At 46.4% G+C, this 26,477-nt stretch overlaps 1 protein-coding gene across 1 annotated transcript in view; it reads left to right on the forward strand.

The window, feature by feature from the left end:
- Positions 1-26,477, forward strand: part of CRYL1 (crystallin lambda 1) — a 53,417-nt gene that overhangs the window by 19,577 nt on the left and 7,363 nt on the right. The window contains exons 4-5 of the mRNA XM_065902172.1: positions 18,153-18,314; positions 20,116-20,310. Of these exons, the coding sequence (XP_065758244.1) occupies positions 18,153-18,314; positions 20,116-20,310 (357 nt within the window). The remainder of the gene's footprint in view (positions 1-18,152; positions 18,315-20,115; positions 20,311-26,477) is intronic.

A 26,477-nucleotide genomic window follows, 5' to 3' on the forward strand; every position in this document is an offset into this window, starting at 1 on the left:
TGCATGTGGTCATGTCACCACCCTCCCCCGTCTCCCCCCGCCCTCCCCAGCTTCAGAGCATTTTGGCCACCCCACAAAGTCCCCTCCTCCCACTTTGTGGTCTGGCCTGGGCCCCAAAGCCGCTGGTCTGGTTTTGTCCCCACAGCTTTGCCTTTTCTGTAATGTGGTACAATGTGGACTCACCAGGACTGCACGTGCTTTGTTAGATTTACACATAAATGTGTCCTGATTTAGATGCTACCGTAAATAGTACCTTCACAAAATTTCAGCTTCTGCTTGCTCATTGCTAGTATGTAGTAATATAGTTAAAAGTAGGCTGTTTATTTAAATTTGGAAGGTTTTCCATATATCTTTGTTATTGATTTTTAGTTTAAATCTGTTCTAGTCTCAAAACATACTTGACGTTATTTCAATTCTTTTATTTTGTTGAGGCATGTTTTATAACTCATAATATAGTCTATTTTGGTGAATATTCCATATGCAGTTGAGAGAAATGTATTTAGGAGTGAACTGTAATATGTAAATATGGGTAAAGTTGCTGGATAGTGTTATCCAGGTCTTTTTCATCCTAACGGATTTTCTGTTACTTCTATCCATCAGTGAGAGAAAAGTATTGACATCTATAATTGTGGATTCATTTCTCAGTTCAAACCAGGCATATAGTTGGGTGTTGAGCTTCTGTCCCCTCTGACAGACCCTTTTAATTAGCACGTTTTGGTCCATAGCATTTAGTGTAATTATTGATAGAGTTGGATTAAGTGACTGTCTTGCTTGTTCTTTTCCATTTGTTCCGTTTGTTTTGTGTTCTTCTTCCCCACCCTACTTTTCGGCTGGCTTGTAGATGGAGCATTTCTTATCATTTCATTTATCTCCATGATTGTTCATTTATACCTCTTAGAAATATTTTTTTGGCAATTACCATAGGGTTTATGAAGCTTTTTTCTAACTAGTCATGATCTATCTTCATGTGTTGGGTAAGAACCTTATAGGAGCACATTCCCAGCACCTTTCCGCTTTTCTGCTGCTGTCACAGGTTTTCCTTTTACACATCCTGTCACAGCACGTACAGCTGCTGCCTTTTCCGTGTATAGTCAACTAACATTTAGGGCAATTAAAATTAAATTTATATTTATCTGCATTTTCACCATTCCAGCGTTCTTCATTTCTTTGTGTAAATTCAATTTCTCCTGAAATTTTTTCAATTTTATTTATATTTATTATTAAATATTACTTATTTATTTATTTATTGTTTGGCACAGCAAGCAGCAAGTGGGATCTTAGTTCCTGACCAGGGATGAAACACGTGCCCTCTGAAAATTTCAAAAGTGGTGTACACACACACACACACACTCACATGGCTTACACTTGTAGGGGAAAGAAAAGAGGCATAAAGACATTATGAAGTAAAAAGTGAAACCCCTCTTCCTTCATCTTCCAGCCTCTGGGAGTGAATATTGTGTAGAGAGTCTGAAGTTTATTTATCCAGAGTTCTACAACTCTTGTTATCATATATTACAGACTTAACATTTTAATGACATGAATCCTATATAATGGTGTAATGTTTTTGACTTGATTTTTGTAGTTAGTAACATATTGACTTTTTTCCTCATGTCCTTGCATACTGCTCTACCTATTAGCATGTTTCTTATAGGTTGGGAAATCGTTTACTTGTACACTATCCAATTATTAACTAAATAATATGTTTTTAACCATTGACCGTTAATGTTTAGAAATAAAACAGTTTAACACAATTGAAATAATCTTTATGGTTTGAAGACTACCTTACCATCTGACCCAGCAATCCCACTACTGGACATATACTGTGAGGAAACCATAATTGAAAAAGACACATGTACCACAGTGTTCATTGCAGCACTATTTATTATAGCCAGGACATGGGAGCAACCAAGATGTCCATCAACAGATGAACAGATAAAGAAGTTGTGGTACATACATAAGATGAAATATTTCTCAGCCATAAAAAGAAACACACTTGAGTCAATTCTAGTGAGATGGATGAACCTGGAGCCTGTTATACAGACTGAAGTCAGTCAGAAAGAGAAGAACAAATCTTATGTATTAGGACATATATCTGCAATTTAGAAAAATGTATGATTTGCAGGGCAGGAATAGAGACATAGACATAGAGAACAGACTTTGGACACAGCAGAGGAAGGAGAAGGTGGAATGAATTGAGGGAGTAGCTTTGATGCATTTACATTACCATATGTAAAATAGCTAGCTAGTGGGAAGTTGCTATATAACACAGGGAGCTCAACACAGAACTCTGACCATCTAAAGGGGTAGGATGGGGTAGGGGGTAGAGGGGAGGTTCAAGAGGGAGGGGACACATATTATACTTATGACTGATTCACCTTGTTGTGTGGCAGAAGCCAATACACTGTTGTAAAACAATTATCCTCCAATTTAAAAATATTATAAAATTTTTAAAAATAAGGCATTATACGTCGTATTTCAGCCTCTGGAAGTTTGTGTGCTAATAAAACCTACTCTAAAGTGCGTGTGTGCTCAGTCGTGTCCAACTCTACAACCACATGGACTGTAGCCCGCCAGGCTCCTCTGTCCATGGGATTTTCCAGTCAAGAATACTGGAGTGGGTTGCCATTTCCTTCTCCATTACTCTAATATATGGTCCGCAAATTTAAAAAATAAATAAAAGCCAGATAGTAAATGCTTCAGGCTTTGAGAGCTGAGTACAGCCTCTTGCATATTTTACAGCCCTTCAGACAGCTAAAAGCCGTTCTTGGCTGGGGGCCGTAGACTGGCCTGGATCGCAGCCTGCTGGCGCTGCTCCAGTTTGCTGAGGTGCTTTCCTCCCCACGACCTAGGGGAAGGAGTCCCCCATCAGCGCTTCTAGCCTGTGGGCCTTTCCGGCTCTTCCTGGGCGCGTCTCCGCGGCAGTTTCCGGGTCTGCGTTTCCGGCGCGCTCTCTTGCTTCCCCTGGCGTCCGTGTGCCGCACTGCAGGATCTCCTAGCGGGACTGACTCCCATCCGCGTGGGGTCAGGGAGACGGAAACCAGCACCTCGCACCCCCGAGGCAGGCCGGTGGATGTGCAGCGCCTCCGGGGCAGAGGCTGTGGGCTGGGCTTTCCCTCCAGGCCCTGGCGTTGCTGGCTTAGGGGAGGCGCTCGTGGATGACACCCACCTTCACGCACTCATTCTTGTCCGTGCGCCCGCCTGGCCCCGCCGCCTCCTGGACTGTGGCCCCAGGTGAGCCCGTCTGTACACGTCCATCTCCTGCTTTCTCTGCAAGGCCCCTGCGCAGGTGGGATTCAGTCAGTCAAAATCAACGTGATCATCCTCAGTGTTTTTACAAATGCAACCTGGTTGATGATCACTGTGTATCATTCTTCTGTATTTTGAGTTGTGTTTTTAAGGTCAGGTTCATTGAAAATGGAACCTCGAGGTTTAGACCCCTATCTGGCCCTTGGTGGCTTGTTGCTGGTCTTGTGAGTTCCTCTCACCCTTGTAAGTGCGGCCAATTAAGACGGAGGATTTCAGGATCACCAGTGTGGGGTACATTGATCTTTAAGATGCCTATTAAATTGATAACTGAAAACAGGTATTTCATTACCCAAATTTGTAGCAACAAACATGTCCTTGTCCCAACACTGACATTTATAATTTGGTTCCAAAGTTACTGTGAAACTGAATGAGCAACCCTACTTCCCCTGAACTTTACAAAATAGAAGCTCAAATCTCTGTTAAAAAAAGTACAGTACCACTCTTTTAGAAAGAAGGGGTGACATTGTAACAAATCCTGGAATGGTGATGTAACATTGTATATAATATAAATATAGATAGAAATCTAGATATCTCTGTGTATCTAAACCTTTCTTCCTATAGTTAGGAACTTAATTATCCCTTATGCCTTAGGAGTTGTAGGTTGCTAAATTAATGCTCAAAGTCAAAATAATCAAGTGTCTAATATAAACATTTTTATTTTATGAAATCTGTTAAATGGAATGTATAGATACCAACCAAGGAAATTATTTTTATTTATTTATTTATTTATTTTTGGAAATTACTTTTAATCTTATCATTCAGTTTTTTTTTTTTTTTTTAACCTTTATCATTCAGTTTTAAAAGTAGCTGTGGCATGCATATTTAGTGCTTGGGATGTGAGAGTTGGACCATAAAGAAGGCTTATGGTCCATAAAGAAGACTTATGAACTGTGGTGTTGAAGAAGACTTTTGAGAGTCCCCTGGACTGCAAGGAAATGAAACCCAGTCAATCCTAAAGGAAATTAACCCTGAATATTCATTGAAAGAACTGTTGCTGAGGCTCCAATACTCTGACCACCTAATGGGAAGAGCCAACTCATTAGAAAAGACCCTGATGCTGGAAAGGATTGAAGGCAAAAGGAGAAGAGGGCAGCAGAGGATGAGATGGTTAGAGAGCATAACTGCCTCAATGGACATAAGTTTGAGCAGACTCCAGGGGATGGTGAAGGACAGGGAAGGCTGGCGTGCTCCAGTCCATGGTTTTGCAAACAGTCAGACATGACTTAGCGACTGAACAACAACAACAAATAGTAAATACTTTTGCAATTGTAATATTTTTTTCCCTTTTTGCTCTTGGTGGTGGGTGGTCATTGTTTACCAAGAACCTTAGGCATCATACAGCACATCATGAAGTCCTGCCTTTTTGAGAGAGATATTTTAAGGCATATGAGGAATCTGGGAATTTAGTATTAATAAAAACCCAGGAACACCTGGGGCAAAACGCCATGCTAGTGAAAGTTCGAGGGCCCCGTGTCCCGCAGCGAGAGCCGTGGAGGCCTGGGGTGGTGTTTGTTTTCTCGCCAGCTCTCCGGCTCTGGCTGTTCCCGGTGGCACAGGCACCCAGGGTTCAAATCTGCTTACTATGAGCCACCCTGATGTTTATTTTCATTTGAAAGTCAATATTCCAAGACTTGCTGCCCAGCATATCTGTTTGAACAACTGGGGGAAAACATAAGGAGGTTTCTTTCAAGTTGGTGACTGTCCCCTTTTAGGATTGGGTTCAGACCAGCTGCCCAGGGGAGAGCTGTCTGCCTGACACGCGGAAGCCTGGTCACCAGCACAGCCCTGATGGATGCTGTGTGTTGGGCATGGAGGCCTTCATGGAGGAGGCGCTTTCACACTAACTTAGAACCCTTTAAGGACCACCTTGTTCCAGGTGGTCCTCTTCTTTCCTGAAGTGACCCTCGGAAGACTCGGTTCAGCTCTGGCAATGTGTCACTAGTGACAGTTACTTATATAAGTGGGGTTCCACACAGTGACCCTGCATAAAGCCGGCTGTTAACAGCTGAAAGTGCCAGAAATATGAAACACATGTTCCTGCCTTAAAACTCCAACTGGTTTCTGTCCTGAAACAGAACGGCTCTCCGAAGCGGTGGTTGAGATCCAGCTGCTGCTCCTTATAGATTCAGGGCCCACACCCACACTTTGCTGGGTGTAAGCTGACATTTTTATTAACTGTCTGCTGCCTCCCTAACCCCTAAGGAGGGAATCCCCTTCTTTAGAGAGGAAGAGTTGGAAATGGATGTCCTTTACTATGAGCATCGTGGTACAATGGAATTACCCTGTTCCTTAGACCCAGTTAACCTGATACGTTTGGGGTACTTTCCTGAGACATTATTCCTGAAATGTTAGAATATGTGAGAGTCATTGTTTTAAAAATGAGAAATGAGAAACAAGTTATCTTGAGTCCTGCCACCCTCACAAAAGACCTGTTTCTCTTTTTATTTATTTATTTGGCTGTGTTGGGTCTTAACTGCGGCACTCGGGACCTTCTTTGCGGCTCACAGACCCCCTAGTCACGGCGCAGGGAGCACCCCTAGTTGCGACTCATGGACCCCTAGTCGTGGCACACTGACCCCCAAGTTGCGGTGCACGGACCCCAGGTTGTGGCTCACAGTCCCCCTAGCTGCGGCGCGCGGACCCACTAATTGAGATGCGTGGACCCCCTAGTTGTGGCCCTTGAGTTTAGTTGCCCCTCGGCATGTGTAATCTTAATTCCCCGACCAGGGATCAAAGCCGCATCCCCTGCATTGCAAGGCCAATTCTTAGCCACTGGGTCACCAGGGGAATCCCATGGTACTGATTTTGGTAATGTGTTTTCTAGCCTGTCTGGGGTAGATTTTTTCATTACTGGCCTAAAGAAGACACAGAATATGGCAAACGCTATGGTCAGTCGTTGCCGATAGCGTCAAGCTGCAGCTGCCTTGGTGTCTCCCTGGTGCGTTTTCTTTCGCATTCTTGGTTCGAGCATTCAGCTGGGACCAAGTGCATGTGTCCTAGAGGCGTGAGAGCCATGCCTGGGGAATGAAGGACAATTCTGGCTGGAAAGGACTCTCTGGAGGGAAAGCTCATTTTGTGTAATATTCTTCAGCCTGACTCTCATGCCAGGAAGAGGAGGATGAAGTGCTCTGGAAGCCTCCTGTCTGGGTGAAATGGTTTGGGGCGTGGAATGCACCCCTGTCTGCTCAAGTTATCACCTGTCCATGGTCAAGAAAAAGGATGGGAAAGGCTGGCGTCCTGGCATGGCCACAGGGCACTTCTGCCCGTGAGAAGCTTGCACCTCCCTTGGGAAGTAAGTGGGACTGGAAGTAAATTGAACACACAGCTCAGAGTGGGGAAGGGCGAGGGGAGGGTACAAATGACCTTGGGGACAGGCAGCTTCTACATGAGGGGGAGGAGTCTTCCTACACGTCCTTCTTGAGTAAAATGAAGCACCGTGTGTCTAAGGAAACTTCTGCTGCAATGACCAGAAAGTTATAGAATGGGAGTCCATCTGTGGGGTGATAGGATTTTTCAGGGGGAAATGCTGGGAAAAGACACAAGTGTCTTGGAGGTGGAGTTTTGTGAGGTTTGTCCTTTTCCTTGGCCATATTTTCTAGATTTTCCACAATGAACATGTATTACTTCTGTGGTAAAAAGCACACGGATCCCCTGGCAGGTGCGCTGGGAGCAGCTGAGCCTGTAGTGGTCAAGACCTGGCCTTGGGAGACAGATAAATGCGGGGTCCGCGGCTCGGCGCATCTCTCCCACAGTACACAAGTTTCAGCGCGTTCTCAGCTGTGTAGGAAACAGCTGTCTCTTTTCTAAGACGTGGGTCATACACAAAATGATTATCCTGAGAATTAAATGAAAAGGTGTACAAAGCACATACCACATACCAGCTGCTGTTGAAATACTCAGGAAATACCAGAGTTTCTTATGCCAACAGGTTTCCTTAAGTTTTTTTTTATACCTGAGTTTCAGTTGGGCAGTTTTGGCTTTATTTCTGGTTATGAAGCACGCGTGAATGTACGTTTCCTGCAAGTATTAGAAGAATCCTGTCATTGGCTATGGCTTTATGTGCTCAGTTGTTCAGTCATGTCTGACTCTTTGTGATCCCCATGAACTGTGGCCCACCAGGCTCCTCTGTCCGTGGAATTCTCCAGCCAAGAATACTTGAGTGGGTTGTCGTTTCCTCCTCCAGGGGATCTTCCTGTCTCAGGGATCAAATCCACGTGTCCAGCGTCTCCTGCACTGGCAGTCTGTTGCTTTAGGGAGACATAAACTCGGTAGCTCCTCCGGGAGCTTGCCCAGGCCCAAGTGGGCTGCCCAACCGGGGCTTGTCCAGCCTCCTGCGTCCTGAGAACCTTGGGTCGGGCGGTGGCTGGGCCTCCCCAGAGCCGACCGGTGACACCTGCCAGGCCTGCCGAGAGAGAAACAAGTGCTTACTTATTATGTTAAATGGCCTGTGTGAGGACGTGATGCACCTCAGCTCCTGCAGCTGCCAGGAAACGGTTCCCACCTCTTCCTGGGAGGCCTGGCTGGGCCCCAGGACCCTCTGTGCTCAGACGTGTCGGGGTTGATCTTGTTGCTGGTTTCCGGCAGCAGATGTGGTCATCGCTTGCTCTGTGGGTGCTGGAAGGGTATCCTAGATGCCCTAGACAGAGACCGTGTCTGTACCCTGACTCTCCAGATGTTTCCTGGTGCCAGGTGCCCCCTGGCACCTCACTCACCCCCATCACCTCCCGGCCCCAGGCTGCTCCTTGCCGTCAGCACCTGATCCAGCTGCTTTGGACAGTTTGGGGTCCCGCTCTTGTTCTCTTTGCTTTCGATTCTGTCTAGTGGGCTGTTCCAAGCAGTACCCCCTCCACCCGCACCACCCCCTGCTGCCCACAGGGTTGAGGTGGTTCACAGACCCTGCTCCCTGCTTCCCTCCCCTCCCAGCCCCTGAGCTCTTGTTTCTTTAATAGTTTTGTTTGTTTGTTCTTTTAATGTGGTCCCCATCACATTTATTTTTGTTTAAAAAAAAATTTTTTTTTTTTTTTTGCTATACTGCATGGCATTTGGAATCTTAGTTCCCTGACAAGGAATTGAACCTGTCCCCCTGCCTTAGAAGCGAGAAGTCCTATCCACTGGACCGCGAGGGAAGTCCCTGTTTCTTTAAGAGTTTTAGGTTTGTTTTTTTTAAGAGTGACATTCAACCCATATTTTTAGTGGCTTTGAGAGATCCGCACTGTGATTTGGGGCTGTAACTTCTGGCAGAATGGATGCTGGTGATTCCTTGGTTAACACGTGTCCTTGGGCCCAGAATGTGTGGTCATGGTCGCCACAGGCCCAGCGAGGCTTGAGCACTTGACAGGTGCTGCGAACTGACACAGGTGTAAAATCCCCACTGGATTTCAATGACTTACTAAGGAAAAAAGAATGTAAAATATCTCAATAGTTTTTAACACTGATTACATATGAAAGTGACAATATTTGGGTATATTGAGTTGTTTAGTCACTCAGTCGTGTCCGACTCTTTACGACCCCATGGACTGCAGCACACCAGTTGTCCCTGTCCATCACCAACTCCATTGAGTCGGTGATGCCATCCAACTATCTCCTCCTCTGTCACCCCCTTCTCCTGCATCTTTCCCAGCATCAGGGTCTTTTTCAGTGAGTCAGCTCTTTGCATCAGGTGTTCAAAGTATTGGAGCTTTGGTTTCAGCATCAGTCCTTCCAATGAATAAAATGACAGTATTTGGATATATTGAGTTAAATAAAATTTATTGGTATAACTAAGTTCATCTGTTTCTTCCTGCTTTCTTAATGTGGCTACTAGAAAACAGCGTTGCGTACATGACTCACGTTGTGTTTCGTTGGGTGGCTGGTCTGGAGCGTGAGGTCTCCTTGGCCCTGCTCTATCAGTTAATTGTGGTCCCTGCTGTTCCCCTGGGCAGGGCCTGTCCTTTTGGTTACTGTCTAAAGGGAAGTAACCACTTGTTTTACTCACCTCTGCACATTTGGTCAAGCCTCTGCCCGGAGCTGTGCACTGTGATTCTGCTAGCACATTTGTCTTCAGACCTCCAGGAATATTCTGAGTGAATTATCTGTGAATGTACTGTATGACACCTTATCAACGATGCTGTTGATTTTAAGGTGTCTTCCAATGTGAGAAACGCTAAGGAAAACAAATGCGTCTTAGAAGGTGACCCGCAATATTCTCTAACCCTTGACCTATTTGGTGTTTTGAGTTTCTTCCTCTAGTTAATTTGTAAATGATAAATCAAAATGCTTTGTAATGTTTTGCAGAGACCTTTAGAATGACGGACGTGGTGTCAGTGAAGTGGAGGAGTCTGGCTTCAGAGGCGGGCTCTCTGTCTCAGTCTCTCTGTCTCAGCCCCCTCCACTGTAAAATGAGGCGATCATGGAGCTGCTCCATTGCATTGAGAGCTGAGCGAAACGAGCTCCTTTTTATCAGCACCCGAGCAGCGCCCAGCTCAGAGGGAGTCAGCTAAGTGGGCTCAGCCTTCAGCCCCTCGGTATCCTCATTTACGACCAGGGAACCGAACTGACCAAGGTTAAACATGCAGTCAGTGGTGGCGGTAGGTCAGTGTTTATCTTCTCGAATCAGATTTCGTTTCTGAGCCAGAAGTGAATGTAAGAGTTCTGGCTCAGTGATGCATTTTCCCTCACGATCCTGGAATTGGATGAATGTTGCATCTCATGTGAACTCCTTCCCACATCAGCTATTCTCAGAGTTAGAGAGACTGGGCAGGTGGGCGCTCAGCCCCAGGAAGGACGCCTGGAATTGCCCGAACCTTCAGATTTTTCACGTTAAGCAAGTGAGAAATTGGAATTTTTATTTCTGATTTTTATTTTAGTTCAGGTTTTCTTTTTTTCTTTTTAACATTTACTTCATTCTTTATTTGGCTGCTCTGGGTCTCAGTTGTGGCACGTGGGATCTTTTAGCTGTGGCATGCAAACTCAGTTGTGACATGTGGGATCTAGTTCTCTGACCAGGGATCTAACCCAGACACTCTGCACTGGGAATGTGGAGTCTTTCCTAATCACATTGTGACCATGTGTGACCTCTGACCACAATCTGGTCTATTAATTCTGTTTGACACTACTTGTTTCCTTTGAGAACTTTCATGAGTATTTTCTTCTTGACCACTTTTGTTTTACTTCCTTCAAAGACGTTTCTCTCAGGCTGGTGGATATGTATATAACCCTGTTGTTTCGATGGTGACTTAGAGAGTGTTAGAGTTTTATATCCAGTCTTCATTACAAAACACATTTTTGGTAGGAGGAGGAGGTCTAACAAAGGCTTAACATAGATGTTAAAATACCTAACAGAATATTAGCAAATCAGATCTAAAAATATACATAGAAATTATATATCATGACCAAGTAGGACTTATTGGAGCTATACAAGGCTGGTTCAACACTTGAAAATAAATTAATGTAATCCATTACAATGCACTGCTGTTATTTTTGCTTTGGATGTTCACTTATATTTTAGATCAATTGAAAACAAAACACTTATTTTATCTTCATTTCTTATCTTCTTATCTCCATTTCCAGTGTTCTTCATTTCTTTGTATAGATCCAGTTTTCTGTCTAATTTTTTTTCCTTCTGCCTGCAGACTCCCTTAAAATTCATTCCTATTCTTAGATTCATAGGTTGGCTTGGAATGAATTCCTAAACTTACTGTTTTTCTCGGAAAAGTTTTTGTTTCTTCATTTTTGAAAGATATTTTTACTGACTATAGAACTGTGAGTTGACAGGTATTTTTTCTTTTAGCACTTAAAAATGTCACTCCATTACTTTCCATCTTCTATGATCTCTCAAAAAGTCTTAATTTCGTTCTTGTATATATTATGTGACTCTTTTTCTGACTGCCTTCAGTATTTCTTTGTCTGCCTTGCTCAGCAGTTTGAGTATAACATACCTCTTTATCCCCAAATCCACATCCATGTGTGTGGATTTGGGGGTAAAGGGGGGCATTTATCCTGCATTGTGTTCTCTGAGCTTCATGCTTGTGTAATTTTGGATTTTATTTAGTTTTGGAATATTCTCAGCCATTATTTCCTTGAATGTTGTCTTCTGCCCCATTCCCTGTCCCTAGAAATGTTTGGATTTCAGTCACACATGTGTTAGATCATTTGATAATTTTCCTACAGGTCCTGGTTGCTCTGTATATGCTCCTCAATCTTTTGCTCTTTGTTTTTCACTTTGGCTAATTTCCATTGACAGATCTTCAAGTTCACTGATTCTTTCCTGACTATGTTGAGTCTACTGATGAGTCAGTCAAAGGCATTCTTCATCTTTGCTCCTTTGTTTTTCATTTTTAGCATTCTCTTTGATATTGTCTTCCAGTTTCTATTTCTCTGCTGAAATCACCCATATGATGTTGTCCACATTTTTCACCGGAGCCTTTAATATTTTTAATCACAGTTACTTAAAGTTCAATGTCAGATTGTACCAGCATCTGAATCATACCAGGATCTGGTCCTGTGATCCCTCTGTCTCTTGGGTGTGCACTTTTTTGTATGCCTCATAATTTTTTGTTTTTGAAATCCAAATATCTTGAGCAGGACAGCAGATTTACGCCTGGGATTTGACACGCCTTTCCTCTTACAAGGCTTTTATTATAAGGATTTGAGTTGATCTAGTTAGGAGTTGGGCAAGTTTTAAGGTTTGCAGGTTCCTGTAGTCACCCTTGGTGCTTACAAGTTTCAAATCCTTAAGCAATACCTGTGTTCAGGGTGAGGACTGGCTGCCAGAGGGTTTTCTCCCTCAATATGTTCTCCACCCTCAGCTTTCAGTCTTCCCTTTGCACTGCTCTCAGAGAGAGAGTCTCTTTCCATGTTCTTGCTCTGTCCCTTCCCAGAAGTGTTCTTTTCTCACTAGTTACTTAACACTTGCTGGCCTGGGAAGGGTCTTCTCTTGGGATACTGATTAAGCCTTTGTCTCAGGCAGCCTTCCCTGGTGGCTCAGATGGCAAAGAATCTGCCTACAATGCAAGAGACCCAAGTTTTGATCCCTGGGTTGGGAAGATCCCCTGGAGAAGAAAATGGCAACTCATTCCAGTATTCTTGCGTGGGAAATCCCTGAATAGAGGAGCCTGGTGGGCTACAGTCCATGGGGTCGCAAAGAGTTGAACATGACTGAATGACTAACTCTAGCATTCATTCCTCTTCCTGCCCCAGGGATAAGGGGTTTTATTTCAGTTCCCTTCTCCCACCTATAGTGAGTTTTCAGTAGTGGTAGGTTTTGTGCTTTTGTCTGCATCCACTTCAGTGAATTAAGATGTATTTATGTGACATGCTGAAGGAGTCAAATGTTGGACCACAGTTTACCTGTATGTTAGAACTTTTCAACATTTCTACATGTTTTTTAAAAATCTTTAAAAAAATATTTCTTTTTATTTTTTATAATTTAATTAATTAACTTTTGGGTGTGCTGAGTCATCACTAGGTACATGGGCTTTTCTCCAGTTGCCCAAGTGGGGGCCACTGCCTAGTGTGGTGGGGGCCAAGTGCAGGGACCTCTCATTGCGGTGGCTTCTCTGGTTGTGGAGCACAGGCCCTGGGCACAGGGGCTTCAGTAGTTGCAGTGTGTGGGCTCACTAGTTGTGGCACACAGCCTTATTGCTCTGAAGCATGTGGAATCTTCCTGGATCAGGGATCAAACCTGTGTCTCCTGCATTGGCAGGCAGCCTCTTAGCCACTGGACCACCAGGGAAGTCCCAGAATATTTTAAATTATAATATTTTTTCATGTCAAGCATTTTAACTTAATTGTAAATAAGTGATTTCCTAAAAGGTATAAAATAAATTATTGGAATGAGATGGGGGTAGACACACTATCAAGGCCAGCAGTTGTCACCTGTGTCCCTTCTCTCACCTCATCCCCTGTGGTTACTTGAGAAAGGACCACTGCTGGAAGCAGACCACAGCCACCCTGGTCACCTCGACACCCAGTCCCCAGGAAGTCACATTCCTCAGGACAGCCTGCTCTGCTTTTTACTTTAGAAAGGACTCTTATTGGATATAGTTTATTCTAGATTACTATAGAACATTGTTTAGGATTTATAATATGCTTTAAAAGTGTTTTGATTTTTAAGGAAAATTGTGAGGCTTTGGTTAGAACACAGTGCAGTTTATTATCTGTGATACTGAAAATCTGTACTTTTTTCTAACATGTGCTATTTGTTCTAGACTAAGAAGGTTTATGGGATTTTTTTTTTTTTTTTTGTAATTATAACATCCACCTCTTGAGAAGTCTAGTTATAGTAGTCTATTAATCTGATAGATTTTTTAACAATTGTCCTCTTTCAAGAAATAGTGGGACTTCCCTAGTGGTGCAGTGGATAAGAATTGGCCTGCCAATGCAAGGGACACGGGTTCAGTTCCTGGTCCAGGAAGATTTCACATGCTGCAGAGCAACTAAGCCCATAAGCCACAACTACTGAGTCTGCCCTCTAGAGCCCATGACTCACAGCTACTGAAGCCCATGCGCCTAGAGCCTGTGCTCTGCAACAAGAGAAGCCACCTCAATGTGAACCCTGTCCACTGCAGCTAGAGAGTAGCCCCAACTTGATGCAACTAGAGAAAGCCCCCACAAAGCACAAACACCTAGTGCAGCCAAAAATAAATAAATTGATAAGTAATTTTTAGAAATAAAATAAAGAAATAGTTGATGACGAAAAAAAGAAATTGCTGATGATTAAACAGGTTTCTCAGTAGTCATGTATAGATATAAGAGTTGGACCATAAAGAAAGCTGAGTGCCACAGAATTGATGCTTTTGAACTGCAGTGTTGGAGAAGACTTTTGAGAGTCCCTTGGACTGCAAGGAGATCAAACCAGTCAATCCTAAAGGAAATCAGTCCTGAATATTCATGATGCTGAAGCTGAAGCTCCAATACTTTGGCCACCTAATTCGAAGAACTGACTCATTGGAAAAGACCCTGATACTGGGAAAGATTGAAGGCAGGAGGAGAAGGGGATGACAGAAGATGAGATGATTGGATGGCATCACTGACTCAATGACTGACTCAAACAGGAGTTTGAGCAAGCTCTGGGAGTTGGTGATGGACAGGGACGCCTAGCTTGCTGCAGTCCATGGGATCGCAAAGAGTTGGACATGACTGAACAACTGAACTGAACTGAAACAGGTTGAAGCAAGAAATTGCTGATGATTAAACACACTGAAGCAAGAGATGTATTTAGTGCAAAGAGACAGAACTTATGATGTAGATCATGTCCATCCTCACGTTCAGAATGGATTCCCTTCTGCCATGGTTACAGTAGGATTTTAGCTCAAATTTCTATTCTTGCCATCTCTTTCCCGCTAAAATTGGCTAATAGAACTTCTTTGCATGTAAAATATCTTAAGCACCAAAGTCTTCTAGTTTAGTTTTTCTTTCTATCTGGAAAGAACATTGAAGACTGTTTCCAGATATTTTGCAAAGGCAAATGTAGATTTTTCTAGCAACAGGACGCCTATCTAAGATGCATGACTTGCCTTTAAAAAAAAAATCAATGAAATTTCATTTTGCCCGTGAAAGTATTTGTTTTGGAAGCTGCACAGGGTTGCACAGTGAGTGGGCCGTCTGCAGAAGTCAGCGCCCTCTCAACCAGTCCCGCCTTTGCCTGGGGATTGTCCAGAATCCTGCCTCGTGGCCGCGCCCCCACCTCGTGGCCACGCCCCCTCCCCAAAACCGCCCTGCAGGGTCTGAGTACTGTCCTTGGTGAATTCTACTGATGTGTGCTAAGTCACTTCAGTCTCTTCCGACTCTTTGTGAATAAAACACTAAAGTATATAAATTGTTTACTTTAAAAAATTATAAGTAAATGAGAAAGAACAAAAAGTTAGACCCGTAATAGCACCGTCATCCAGTGTCTTCTAAGTCTTTTATGCTGCTGCCGAGTAATCTTCTGATGTGCCAATAACAGTTGTGATACTTGGAAAGTTCCTTACACTTTCCTTGTCCTTAGAATCTGAGCTAGTGGTTGTGTGTGAGATTATCACTTATTATAGATACATCTCTCCCACTTCAAAACAAACAAAACACAAATAATAGCCATTGCTTGGAAAATGTCAGAGTTTAATGAAACAAAGTCAAGCTAGTTACCTTCAGCAGTAAAAGAATTTTCACTGACACTCGACATCTAGTGGCTTTCCCTGGGCAGGCCCCGGAAAGGCACAGTGAGCCCCGGGGCACTCTCACCTACTGGGAGCAGGATGTATGTCTAGCTGTTTGCCCTCACTTCCTCCCAGCTGTCCGTGGCCACCAAGCGAGAGCAGCCGCTCTCAAGCTTCGCGATCCACCCAAGAGATGACCATTCCAGACAAGCAGTTCTCAGACAAGCAGTGAGCAACAGTGAGATGATGAACTCAAGGCTTGACATGGATAGAGGCGTCATAACCCTGGCCCAGCACATGGAACACAAGTGGGTTAACAATGATGGCAACAATGAAACTTCAAGCAAATGTGCCGTTAAAACCCTTACATAATTGTAGCAGGCTTGGGTTTCCGGCGCTTCGAGTGTTCTTGCCTCTTTGATAATCAGACGATCTAAAGAAAGGCATAGAATTTCAGGGGAGAATCTGCAGGCCAGCCTCACAATGAGGCCATTCACGGGGCTCTTTCATTAGCCTGCACAGTATCGGCATCACGATTCGTCTCTGGCTTCACTACAAGGCTCCATTTAAACCCAACCCAACTCACAGACTTAACTGATCCAGGAATTACTCAATACAGCCCGCCAGCTACTGTAGCTTTTCCCCTTTGATAAGGGGTTTAACACAATGGGCTTCACAGTTCTTAAATGACTGCACTTTTTTCATCCTGTCTTTGAGATGTGGTGCTTATGTGACCTTTTGTTCTGAATAAAATTTCACGTGGTGTGACTATATTTTTTTAAACTACTAACGGACACAATATTGATGCCTTACCCACAGAGGAAAGCTTTTAAAACCTTGTAGATGGTATAGAAATGAAATTCATGTCATACTATTTACCCAGCTAACTTCACTCTATTAGATTATTAGATATTATTAAACTTGAAGATATTTTATTTTGGGGGTGATTCTGATAAAGTTACAAGCAGTACTTCTGCATTTCGCGTCGATTTTTGCACGCTGCTCGTTGTCTTCTGGTTTGTGCAGTTTCTGTCTCCACAGTGCTGATAGACGGACCAGGGCACCCTCAGCAAGTTCCTGGTGGGGAGGGTGGTGGAGAGCCTGATCTCAGAGTGGGAGACCCTCAGGAATGAATGTATTTGGCCACAAACCATTGGGAGTGCTCCCCATTGCACCTCAGAACTGTGGATCTTAGACTTCAGTGAACACAAGTCATCAGAGTGATGGATAAGCCTGCAGGTACCCAGGCCCCATGCTGAGTCTTACTCAGTACGTCTGCGGTGGGGGCTTGAGGAATTGCATGGTTAACAGTTGATTCTATTATCGGACCCCACTAGGAACCATGACCCCAAATTCACTGGGGACTGTGGGAACTCAGGGACCCTCGTTAGTAGGAGTGACCCCTGGTGGGATTTCCTGGGGCAATGCTGGGAGGGGAGGGCACACCTGAAGGTCCAGCTAGCATCCCCTTCTGTTCCCCATCCCTCCACAGCAGGGCAGCACCCGCCCTGAGCATCCAGTTCTCATGGACCTGCCTGTGGGCCTGTGTTTGTGCGTCTGAGAACAGCTTCCCACCCCACCCCCGCTCTGCGCATAATTTGAATTTCTGAACCGTCATTATCTGCGGCATTTAATCCAAATTCACTTCTCTACCCTCCTCCATTGCCCCCTTATTAAAATAATTTCAGATTTTTAGTAGCAAAGGTCTTTTTCAAAGGATTTCTGATTAGAAGTGAACTCTCAAGAAGCCTTTTGGGAATTATGGATGTAGCATGTTTGCTCATTTCATGAAGATAAGATTTTTCCTTGAAGATAAGTTGATCTGATGATCAGGACACACAAGTGGTGGTGACTACTGTTGATATTCATACACTTTGCCTGCTGTTGGGTGTTCTGTTTGTAGAATCCACCCCCATACAGTTGGAGGGCTTTTTTATTATGAGAATTTTCAGCCTGACACAGAACTAGAAAATACAGTTCCCATATATGCATCACACAGTTCCCAGAGTTACCAAGATCTGTCGTACTTTTTGACAGCTATTTTTTTCCTGTTCTTAAATATTTAAAAAATTTTTATTTTTGTATTTTGTATAGTTCTTTTTAAATTTATTTTTAATTGGAGTATAATGGCTTTACAATGTTTTGTTGGTTTCTGCTGTACAATGAAGTGAATCAGCTCTAAGGGGAGATATATATATATATATATCCCCTCTCTTTAGCCTCCCTCCCACCCCGCCATCCCACCCCTCTAGGTCATCACAGACCACTGAGCTGAGCTTCCTGTTTTACACAGCAGCTTCCCACTAGCTCTCTGTTTTACATAGAGTAGTGTGTATATGGGGGCTTCCCCAGTGGCTCAGATGGTAAAGAATCCACCTATAATGCAGGAGACATGGGCTCTATCCCTGGGTCAGGAAGATGCCCTGGAGGAGGGAATGGCAACCCACTCCAGTATCCTTGCCTGGAGAATCCCATGCACAGAGGAGCCTGGCGGGCTACAGAGTCACAAAGAGTCAGACGCGACTGAAGCGCCCGAGCATACACACTGTATATACGTCAGTGCTGCTCTCTCAGTTCCCCGCTGTGTCCACAAGTCCGTTCTCTACCAGTTCTTAAGTGTTGCTGGTGGTTTTCTAATTGGTTCATTCTGGGAATGACGCAAACACAGGATGCTCTGCTTGGGCCTGGGTGTGGCGAAGCTGCGTGGTAACATGAGGTTGTCCTTTTTAGGAATGTGTCCCGGAGAACCTGGAGCTGAAGCGGAAGCTGTTCGCTCAGCTGGACAAAATCGCTGATGACCACGTCGTCTTGAGCAGCTCCAGCTCATGCCTGCTGCCCTCCAAGCTGTTCGCTGGCTTGGCACACGTGAAGCAGTGCCTGGTGGCCCACCCCGTGAGTTTGTCCAGCCTGGAAACCCGGCGAGTCTCATTTGGGGTTTCCAGGAGCAGTTCGTCTCGATGAAACTGCTTGTGTTTTTTAACTGCTTTCCTGAGATGTAATTCATATATCACACAATTCAACTTGTACAGTCTAGTGGCTTTTTAATATATTTAGTGAGTTGGATGTTATCATCATTTTAAAAAGAATTTTATCCAGAATTTCTTGAATTGTATCTTGTATCTCATGCATTGTGAGAATGAACAAATCTTACAGACTTCTGGCCTCAAGTCATTGTCACAGGCCTGGGGTGCTGTGGTCAGTTCAGCTCCCACCACCTGAGTTGATCTAAGACAGGTGGGACATGTGCTCAGGTGGGGTATGTGCTTGGGGTGGGTGTGAGCGTTACATAGTTACATACTATGCATAGTTAGAACTATGACCCAGGGAACAGGGAGGCCACGTGTGGTCTCAGCGCTCCTGTGGCGCCATGTCTCCTGGGGGGTCTGAGTGGGCAGAGGGAGGCTGGCTGCCAGGGCGGCCCAGGGGCAGCAGGGCTTAAAGGAAGTGTGGGCAGGAAGTCTGCAAGGCAGCCTGCAAGCAAGACTGAGACAGGAGCGAGCCAGATGCACAGAAAGATGCCTTTTACCTGTTTGTCCTGACCTGTGTTCTGCCTCTACAAGGCTCACAGCACTGCAGAGACCCCAAGCCCAGCATCCCTGTCTTCCCGTAAAGAGAAGTTCATCACAGACAGACATGCTCCGGGTTCTTATAATTCTGATGTTTAAAAAGGCCAGAGGTCACACGTCTCTGGAAGGAACTCAGTGACTCCAGGCAGGGGGCCAGTGAGTCAGCCGAGAATTAATTTATAGTTTATTTGAAGTAGGTACTCCCCTAGGACAGGCTGGGAGCAGAGGAAACCTCCAAGGTGTGAGGGCCAGCTGCCCCTCCAGGCTGTTCCAGGGGAAATACTTTCTTCTCTCTCCTGTGGAAGTCATTTTAAAATGGATACCTCTTATACTTTTTGGTAAATATGAGATTTTTACCTGTTTTCACCCATACTCAGAGGAAAAACAACTTAAAATACAATATTCTTTGGGGAAAGAGTTTAGCAAACGTGCATCTGCTTAGTGGTGGGGGTTGTTAGCAACCTTTTGTCAAATAGCATTTTCTTTAGAGGTAGGAGAACTCTCTCTGAGAATCTTCAAGAAGGATTTCTCAAAGTAAACCAAGAAAACCAGAGCCAAGAAGCCCCAAGAAAACCAATGCTGGGCAGGCAAGCCATCCTACCTTGGGCAAACTCTCTTCCTGTCTCAGACGACACTCAGTACTGAGGCTCTAGGGTGTTGCCATGTGACTCGTGGGTGAGATTTGATCAGGGGAGCCGATATTTGAGGCTCAGCATGGAGACATTAAGGGAGTTCCAGGTTTGGGGAAGATACTGCTCATGGCACCGATGCGGTAGAATGGCTGTGACTCATGTAGGAAGAGGAGGCTGGGCGAAGGTGGGGAGAAGCCCGTGAGGACAGCTGATGGCACAGCCCTGGGAGGTCAGCGGTAAACGTGCAGGGGCCCACTGGCACCCGTGAGCTGGAACCTCAGGGTTGGTTACAGTTCCTGCAGTTCTGTGCCCAAGTTCTTTCTTTGTCTCCCTTCTTTGTGAACGACTTTATTCCTCCAGTTTCTTGTCATCAGATGGGCCCCTCATTCCTGTGTTAAACCTGCCCCCCACCCACCCTGACCGCTCAGGATTGTGAATGACACCCCGAACGCCAGAGCCGTCTTCTCAACTCTCTCCGGCCATCTCTCTCCCCAGGTCAACCCACCGTATTATGTGCCGCTGGTGGAGCTGGTCCCACACCCAGAGACGGCCCCTGCCACCGTGGACAGGACCTATGCCCTGATGCGGAGGGTCGGACAGTCCCCGGTCAGGCTCCTGAGGGAGGTTGACGGCTTCGCCCTGAACCGCCTCCAGTATGCGGTCATCGCTGAGGCCTGGCGGCTTGTGGAGGTGTGTGGCTGGGCTGCAGCCCATGGCTGAGCAGGGGTCGGGGGGGGTTGGGGGGTTAGGAGGGGCAGGAGTGGAGAACCAGGCGCTCGATCTGTTCCAGAGACCAGGGGCAAGCCCTTCCTCTCAGAGATTCCTCTGTACCACCAGTCACCTGATACTTGCATGTGATGATTTCTATTCTTGACCTTTCCTGTCATTTCCACACCACTTTCTGTGTGATGTGCTGAGTTTCCCTGAGTTCGCAGTACCACCCCCAGTGGTACTGTTTTTCAAGAGGAAAAAGAAGTTATATTTTGAGTAAACTTGTGTCCTTTAAAGGAAGAGCTTGAGGAAGAAACAGTGGATGGCTTTTAAACTTGTTAGTTCTATGCTTGTCTCACATATAGAGAGGAGTTTATTTACATATATACACCTATATATTTACATATGGACTTCCCAGTTAGTTCTAGTGGTAAAGAACCCACCCGCCAATGCAGGAGACACTGGTTCGATCCCTGGGTCGGGAAGACCCCCTGGAGGAGAGCATGGCAACCCACTCCAGTATTCTTGCCTGGAAAATCCCATGAACAGAGGAGCCTGGCGGGCTACAGTCCATGGGGTTGCAAAGAGTCAGACATGCCTGAAGTGACTTAGCACACAGAGTCATCAGTTTCTTGAAAAGAAGGCTTTTTGTTCCACTGACTTTTTTCCCCCTTACAGTTTTCCTGCTTTTCATCTCACTAACTGTGGATGGAGGGTGTCCCTTCATCGCAAGCAGGAGAGAGAAATTCTAGAGGAGACAGAGTGGGAGGGTGGGGCCGCTACTGCGGGCCTGTCGTAGTGGGGAACAAGGTGGGACATGACCAGGGGAGGTGGGCAGGAAGGGGCTCCACGCGGCACATGGTCCCACCCCCGGCCGCGACTGCACGAGGCTGGTGGGCGCTCACAGCCGCTCGGTCCTTTTTCTGTTGCCCGTTTGGCTGCAGAATTGGGCCGGAGCAGCCCTAGTCGGCCGGGAAACGCTGACGACTGCAACCTAGGGGCCCGAGGTTAGGTCCGTGGGTGACGGATCCTGTTGCTGGGAAAGTGCTTTTCAGCCCATTCTTTTAAGCTGATGGGCACGATGAGGGAAGAAGCGTTGAGATGATAGACTCTTGCCCAGACAGTGGCTGAGCTTGCACTGCCCGTAAATTCCTGTCCTGTTGCAGGAGGGTCGTGGAGGCAAGCGGGGGTGAGTCACAGAGCCTCCGAGGATTCTCAGCTCGTTGGAATGTGTGGGTTGTAATGAGTTTCAGACTGCTGACCTCAAGTGGTGTTCACGCTTCTGAGAAACAGAACCTCCAAGTGGATATCTGCCCGTGGGCCCTGAGCTGCAGGGCTTCCATTCTAGTGTCTGGTTTGGGACGTGGGGTCTGTGGTCCATACGGGAACCTTGGAAAGAGACCAGGCCTCTGTGGCCCAGCTTTATTCTGGACATGAATGCAGCCGCTGTGAGCACTGCTTTCAGCTACTAAGGTGCATCTCAAAGGTCACGTGGTAAAATGAACAGACCAGGCTTTCTGTGGTAAACTCCATCAAGCGTTTCTGTTGAGTATAGTTTAGGACAGTGCAGGGTTTCCCTGCAGCAAACTTTGATCAAGTCTAATTGCTTACATACCTGATACCACGTGAATACAGCTGTTTTTTTAAATACATGTTTTGTTTTTCTATTTTTGGCTGTGCTGGGTCTTTGTCTAATAAATGTTTTCGTTTATTTTTCTATTACCGACTGTGCTGGATCTCTGTTGCTGCTCCGGCTATTCTCTAGTTGCACTGCAGGAGCTTCTCATCTTGGTGGTTTCCCTTGCTATGGAGAAAGGCTCTCGACTGTTCGGGCTCCAGTAATTGTGGAACACGGCCTTAGTCGTTCCTCAGTCTGTGGGGTCTTCCCGGACCTGGGATCAAACTGGTGTCTCCTGCATCAGCAGGTAGATTCTTTACCTCTGAGTCACCCAGGGAAGCCCAACGTTGATTTTTTAAAACGATTTAATTCACTTTCACTTAGAACACAAACATGTCCGAACAACGAACGCTAGTTTTCACTGCTCCCCCAATCCCGCCCCATCCGCCAGACGGCATCTCCCTTGTCCCACTGGCCTCCTGCTTGGCATCTTGGCATCGTGGTGCAGCCTTTGATTTCAGGAGTGGAGGTGCAGATGGCAGCCTGATTTTCCTCATCTCCATCATGTGAACAGATGGTCCCTCCAAAGGTGGCGGCCAGATGGGGCAACTCCTCAGGCCTGAGAGAAGTCCCTTCTCCGGTCACTGCGAGTTTGGTGCTCCTGGGCCAGACCTGCCACTGGGTGGTGAGCTCCTGGCCTCGTCCTGAGAGTGTGCTTAGACTGGGGGAAACAGCAGCTCCTTGACAGAGGGGCAGCTGGGGGAGGTGGTGCGGCCCAGGGAGTCTGGGGGCGAGAGGACCCAAGGCAGTGGATGCCCGAGGAGTGCTCACATTCCTCTCGCTTGGGTTGTGATCACCTGGAGGCAGGAGGTCCTTGGCTTTCTTCTCTCCTTTCAGAGCCAGGGTCAGCATGCGTGCTCCTAGTTCCCCAAGTCCAAGTTCATCCAGGAAGTTTACCACACACACACGTGGCCTCTGAGAAGGACCTTTACTGAGTTCAGGGGTGGTGGGGGAAGTTTTTTCCACGAATATCACCCCGAGTGGGTTCCCTGCAGCCCAGTAAGTGTGGGCCCTCCCAGCTGTTCTGGAATGAAACCGGAACAAACGGACAGCGAGGAAGCAAAGGAAAGCACAGGCCCAGGCTGAGCCACATGCTCACCGGCCCTGGATCAGGGAGGCTGCAGCCCCAACAAGAGGAAGCAAGTTCAAAGCTTGACTCCAGGTGGTGGGTGTGGGCTGGTTAGAAGGTTTCTTCAGAGGAAGGTGCTGCAAACAGCAGGACTGCTTCAGCTTGGCTCCCCTGGTGCATGGCCAGAAGGGAAAAGCAGAGGCTTGAGTGAAGTGCTGCTGAACAGACCTTGGCGACACCCATCTGTGTATTTGGCAGGGAGATTCATGTAGAAGGATGTGAGGGAAATCAGAGGAGCCAAGAAGGAGCCGGGCTCCTGCCTCCATGCCACCACGCCCTCTGCTGTAGGACTCTACATTTTATGTTGTCTACAATTTAAGCTTGAAGGTTTAGGGGTTGGGAATTCCTTGGTGGCCCAGTTGTTAGGGCTCCACACTTCCACTGCTGAGGGCCTGGATTCCATCCCTGATCTGGGAACTAAGATCCCATAAGCCACATGCCCCCTCCTCCCCTTCAAGAAAAAGTTTAAGAGTTTAAAAAAATAAATTTATGGTCTATTTATTTATTTGGCTATGCTGTACAGCTTGTGGGATCTTAGTTCCCCAACCAGGGATTGAATGTGGACTCCCAGCAGTGAACGTTCAGAGTCCTAACCACTGGACCACCCGGGGACTCCTACCATCCTCCAGATTAACTGACACCTGCTTTCTCAGCTGTTAGTTGGAAGAGCGTCCTGTCAGTGGCCTTTTGTTCAGAGATTGATGGAACGGGAGACGTTTTTTGTTTTAGGATAAGTCTGGAAGGACCCCATGGTCTCAGCATTTTTAAGAAGCCCCAGAACTATATCAGAAGCACACCCACAGCTCAGCAAATGTTTAATGTCTTGCACTGACCACTGGGAGCCAATCAGAGAAACTAGAGGTCACTCATAGCTGACCTGAGTTATTCCACATGTGACAAACTGTAGAACCGGAAGGCTACAGGAGCTTTTCTAAGGCCAGTGGTGGTTTTGCGCAGACTCGGGCTTCCCGGGTGGCTTAGACGGTAAACAATCTGCCTGCAGTGCAGGAGACGTGGGTTCGATCCCGCATCAGTTAATTAGAACTCTTCCAGCAGCGATGATCTGTCAGAAGTAGACCATTTTTATAACAGTGTTTACTGTTTTATGGGAGGTGACTTTCTGAGTAGCCACAGTGGCGAGCAGTAAAGCCCTATTCAAAGGAGACATGCTGCTGCTGTGTTATTTTAGAGACAACTCCAGCCCCATTAACAGATAAACATAATGAAAACACCAACCACACATTCAATTAAAAAAAAAGAAAAACCTGTCTGGCATGCCTGGGGTTACTCTAACAGTGTTTAAAGCAAAAGCATTTATGCTAGTGTTCTAATAGCTCTGAAAAAAAACAAAGTGAGGTGCTGTTACTCTAACACCTGACTGCGTGTCCTCTCCCACAGGTGCTTGGGCAGTGAGAGGTTTCAGCTCCTCTGGTGTGAGCTGACAGGCAGGCCGGGGGCCCCTGGTGGGGGTGGGGGTGGGGTGGGAATGTGTCCCCAGGAGAGGAGGCAGAGAAGGGGGCCACAGGTAACAACTGGACAGGAGCCTATTCATCCCGCCCCCAGTGCAGGCGGGAGCTGGCCCTGGAGGTCCGAGGGGCAGAGACTGGGTTGTGTGTGCCTGCTTTGGGGTGGGGCTTTCACTGCTTGATTCAAAGTGAAAGTGTTAGCCCCTCAGTTGTGTCCGACTCTTTGCGACCCCCATGGACCTTGGAATTCCCCAGGCAGGAACACTGGGGTGGGTTGCCATCAAACCTCTCTGTAAAGAGCTTCGTTCCCAAGGACCCTCAGTCCCAGCCTCACCGAGCCCCAGTGCACTTATATTTGCACAAACAAGAGATTTTGCTGTGAATGGTTTTAAGGTTCAGACTTTTTGTTTCTGTTGGCCTCTTTACCACTGGTATTTTTCTTCCTGAGAGCTTTGTTACAAGAGAAGTGGGTAACACCGCTGTGGCCCAAAGAATGGCCCAACACAGCTCTGGACTGTCCCTTTGTTGTTCAGTTGCTCAGTCGTGTCCGACTCTTTGCAACTGCATGGACTGCAGCACGCCAGTCTTCCCCATTCTTCACTTTCTCCTGGAATCTGCTCAAGTTCATGTCCATTGAGTCTGTGATGCCATCCAACCATCTCACCCTCTGTCGTCCCCTTCTCCTTCTATCTTCAATGTTTCCCAACGAGTCAGTTCTTCGCATCAGGTGGCCAAAGTATTGGAGCTTCAGCATTAGCATCAGTCCTTACAATGAATATTCAGGGCTGATTTCCTTTAAGACTGTCCCTTGGATCGGCACTAAGTCTTTCCTCTCCTTCCCTTTCATTTTTTGGGTTATTTCCACTGAAGGCTTTATTCTCAAAAATACTCACAGGGAAAATACCACTTCTGTTCCCCACCCTGAGTTAGATTGTTTTTATTTTTCTACATTCTTGTCTAGTCTTGTGTTAGGAAGACTTAACACTTATCTAGTGTTAAAAATACTTTCCTTGAGTTTGTGTTCATTTTTAACAGCTTCGTGGTATTTTGTTTCATTGATCTTTTTGAAAAAAGTCTATCCTTTCCCCTGTTGTAGGATGTTTTAAGGTCATTTCAGGTATTCTGCCTTATGTTGCCTCTTTGCACGTCAGTCTCCTCCTCTGGCTCCTTCTCCTAGGACGACTAGGGCAGCAGGATCACCCGTCTGAAGGGATACCTTACCGGGGGTTGGGCCCGCCTGGACCCGCACATCCCAAGGGCCCTGCCAGCCGGAATAGTCCTCTCCGTGTATCTCATCACATCCCCCCACCCAGGATCCTGTCTGAGGCTCTGGACACAGGGGCGGGAGGGCTATGATCCAGTGCCCTGTTGCATCAGCTAAGCGTGTTCAGTCAGCTCATCTCCAAGGTGCTCGGAGCCCAGTCATCCCAAGGGAATGGCCCCGCCCCGCTTCCCAGAAAATGCACAGCTCATGAACCGCCAGCCTCGGGTGATGAGAGCTGGCCGACAGCACTGGGCCGTCCTCCCTGTGAAGTCCTGTCCTGTCCTTGCCCCACCTCCTCCAGGAAGGAGCTGTAGGTGGGGACGGTCAGAAGGGACATCTTTCGATCTTGCTCTGGAGCCAGTTTCAAGGTGCACGTTGGACACGTGGTGCCTGGCAACGAGTGTAGAAAGGAAACACGCAAGTGTGTGTGCGTGGAGGGAATGAATTCATGGCTCCAGGTGCTTCCTCATGAGAAAAGCCGGCCTCCATGTCACCATGGTAGTTCTTAATTTAAACTCCACCATCTGTAACTGCCTTGCTCTGAATCCAGGGTCTGTACGGGCTGTGGAGTTGGACTTTCTAAAGGCGGGCCTGGCGCCCCCAGTTGAG

Source organism: Muntiacus reevesi, chromosome 11 (genome assembly GCF_963930625.1).
Source record: "Muntiacus reevesi chromosome 11, mMunRee1.1, whole genome shotgun sequence".
NCBI lineage: Eukaryota > Metazoa > Chordata > Mammalia > Artiodactyla > Cervidae > Muntiacus > Muntiacus reevesi.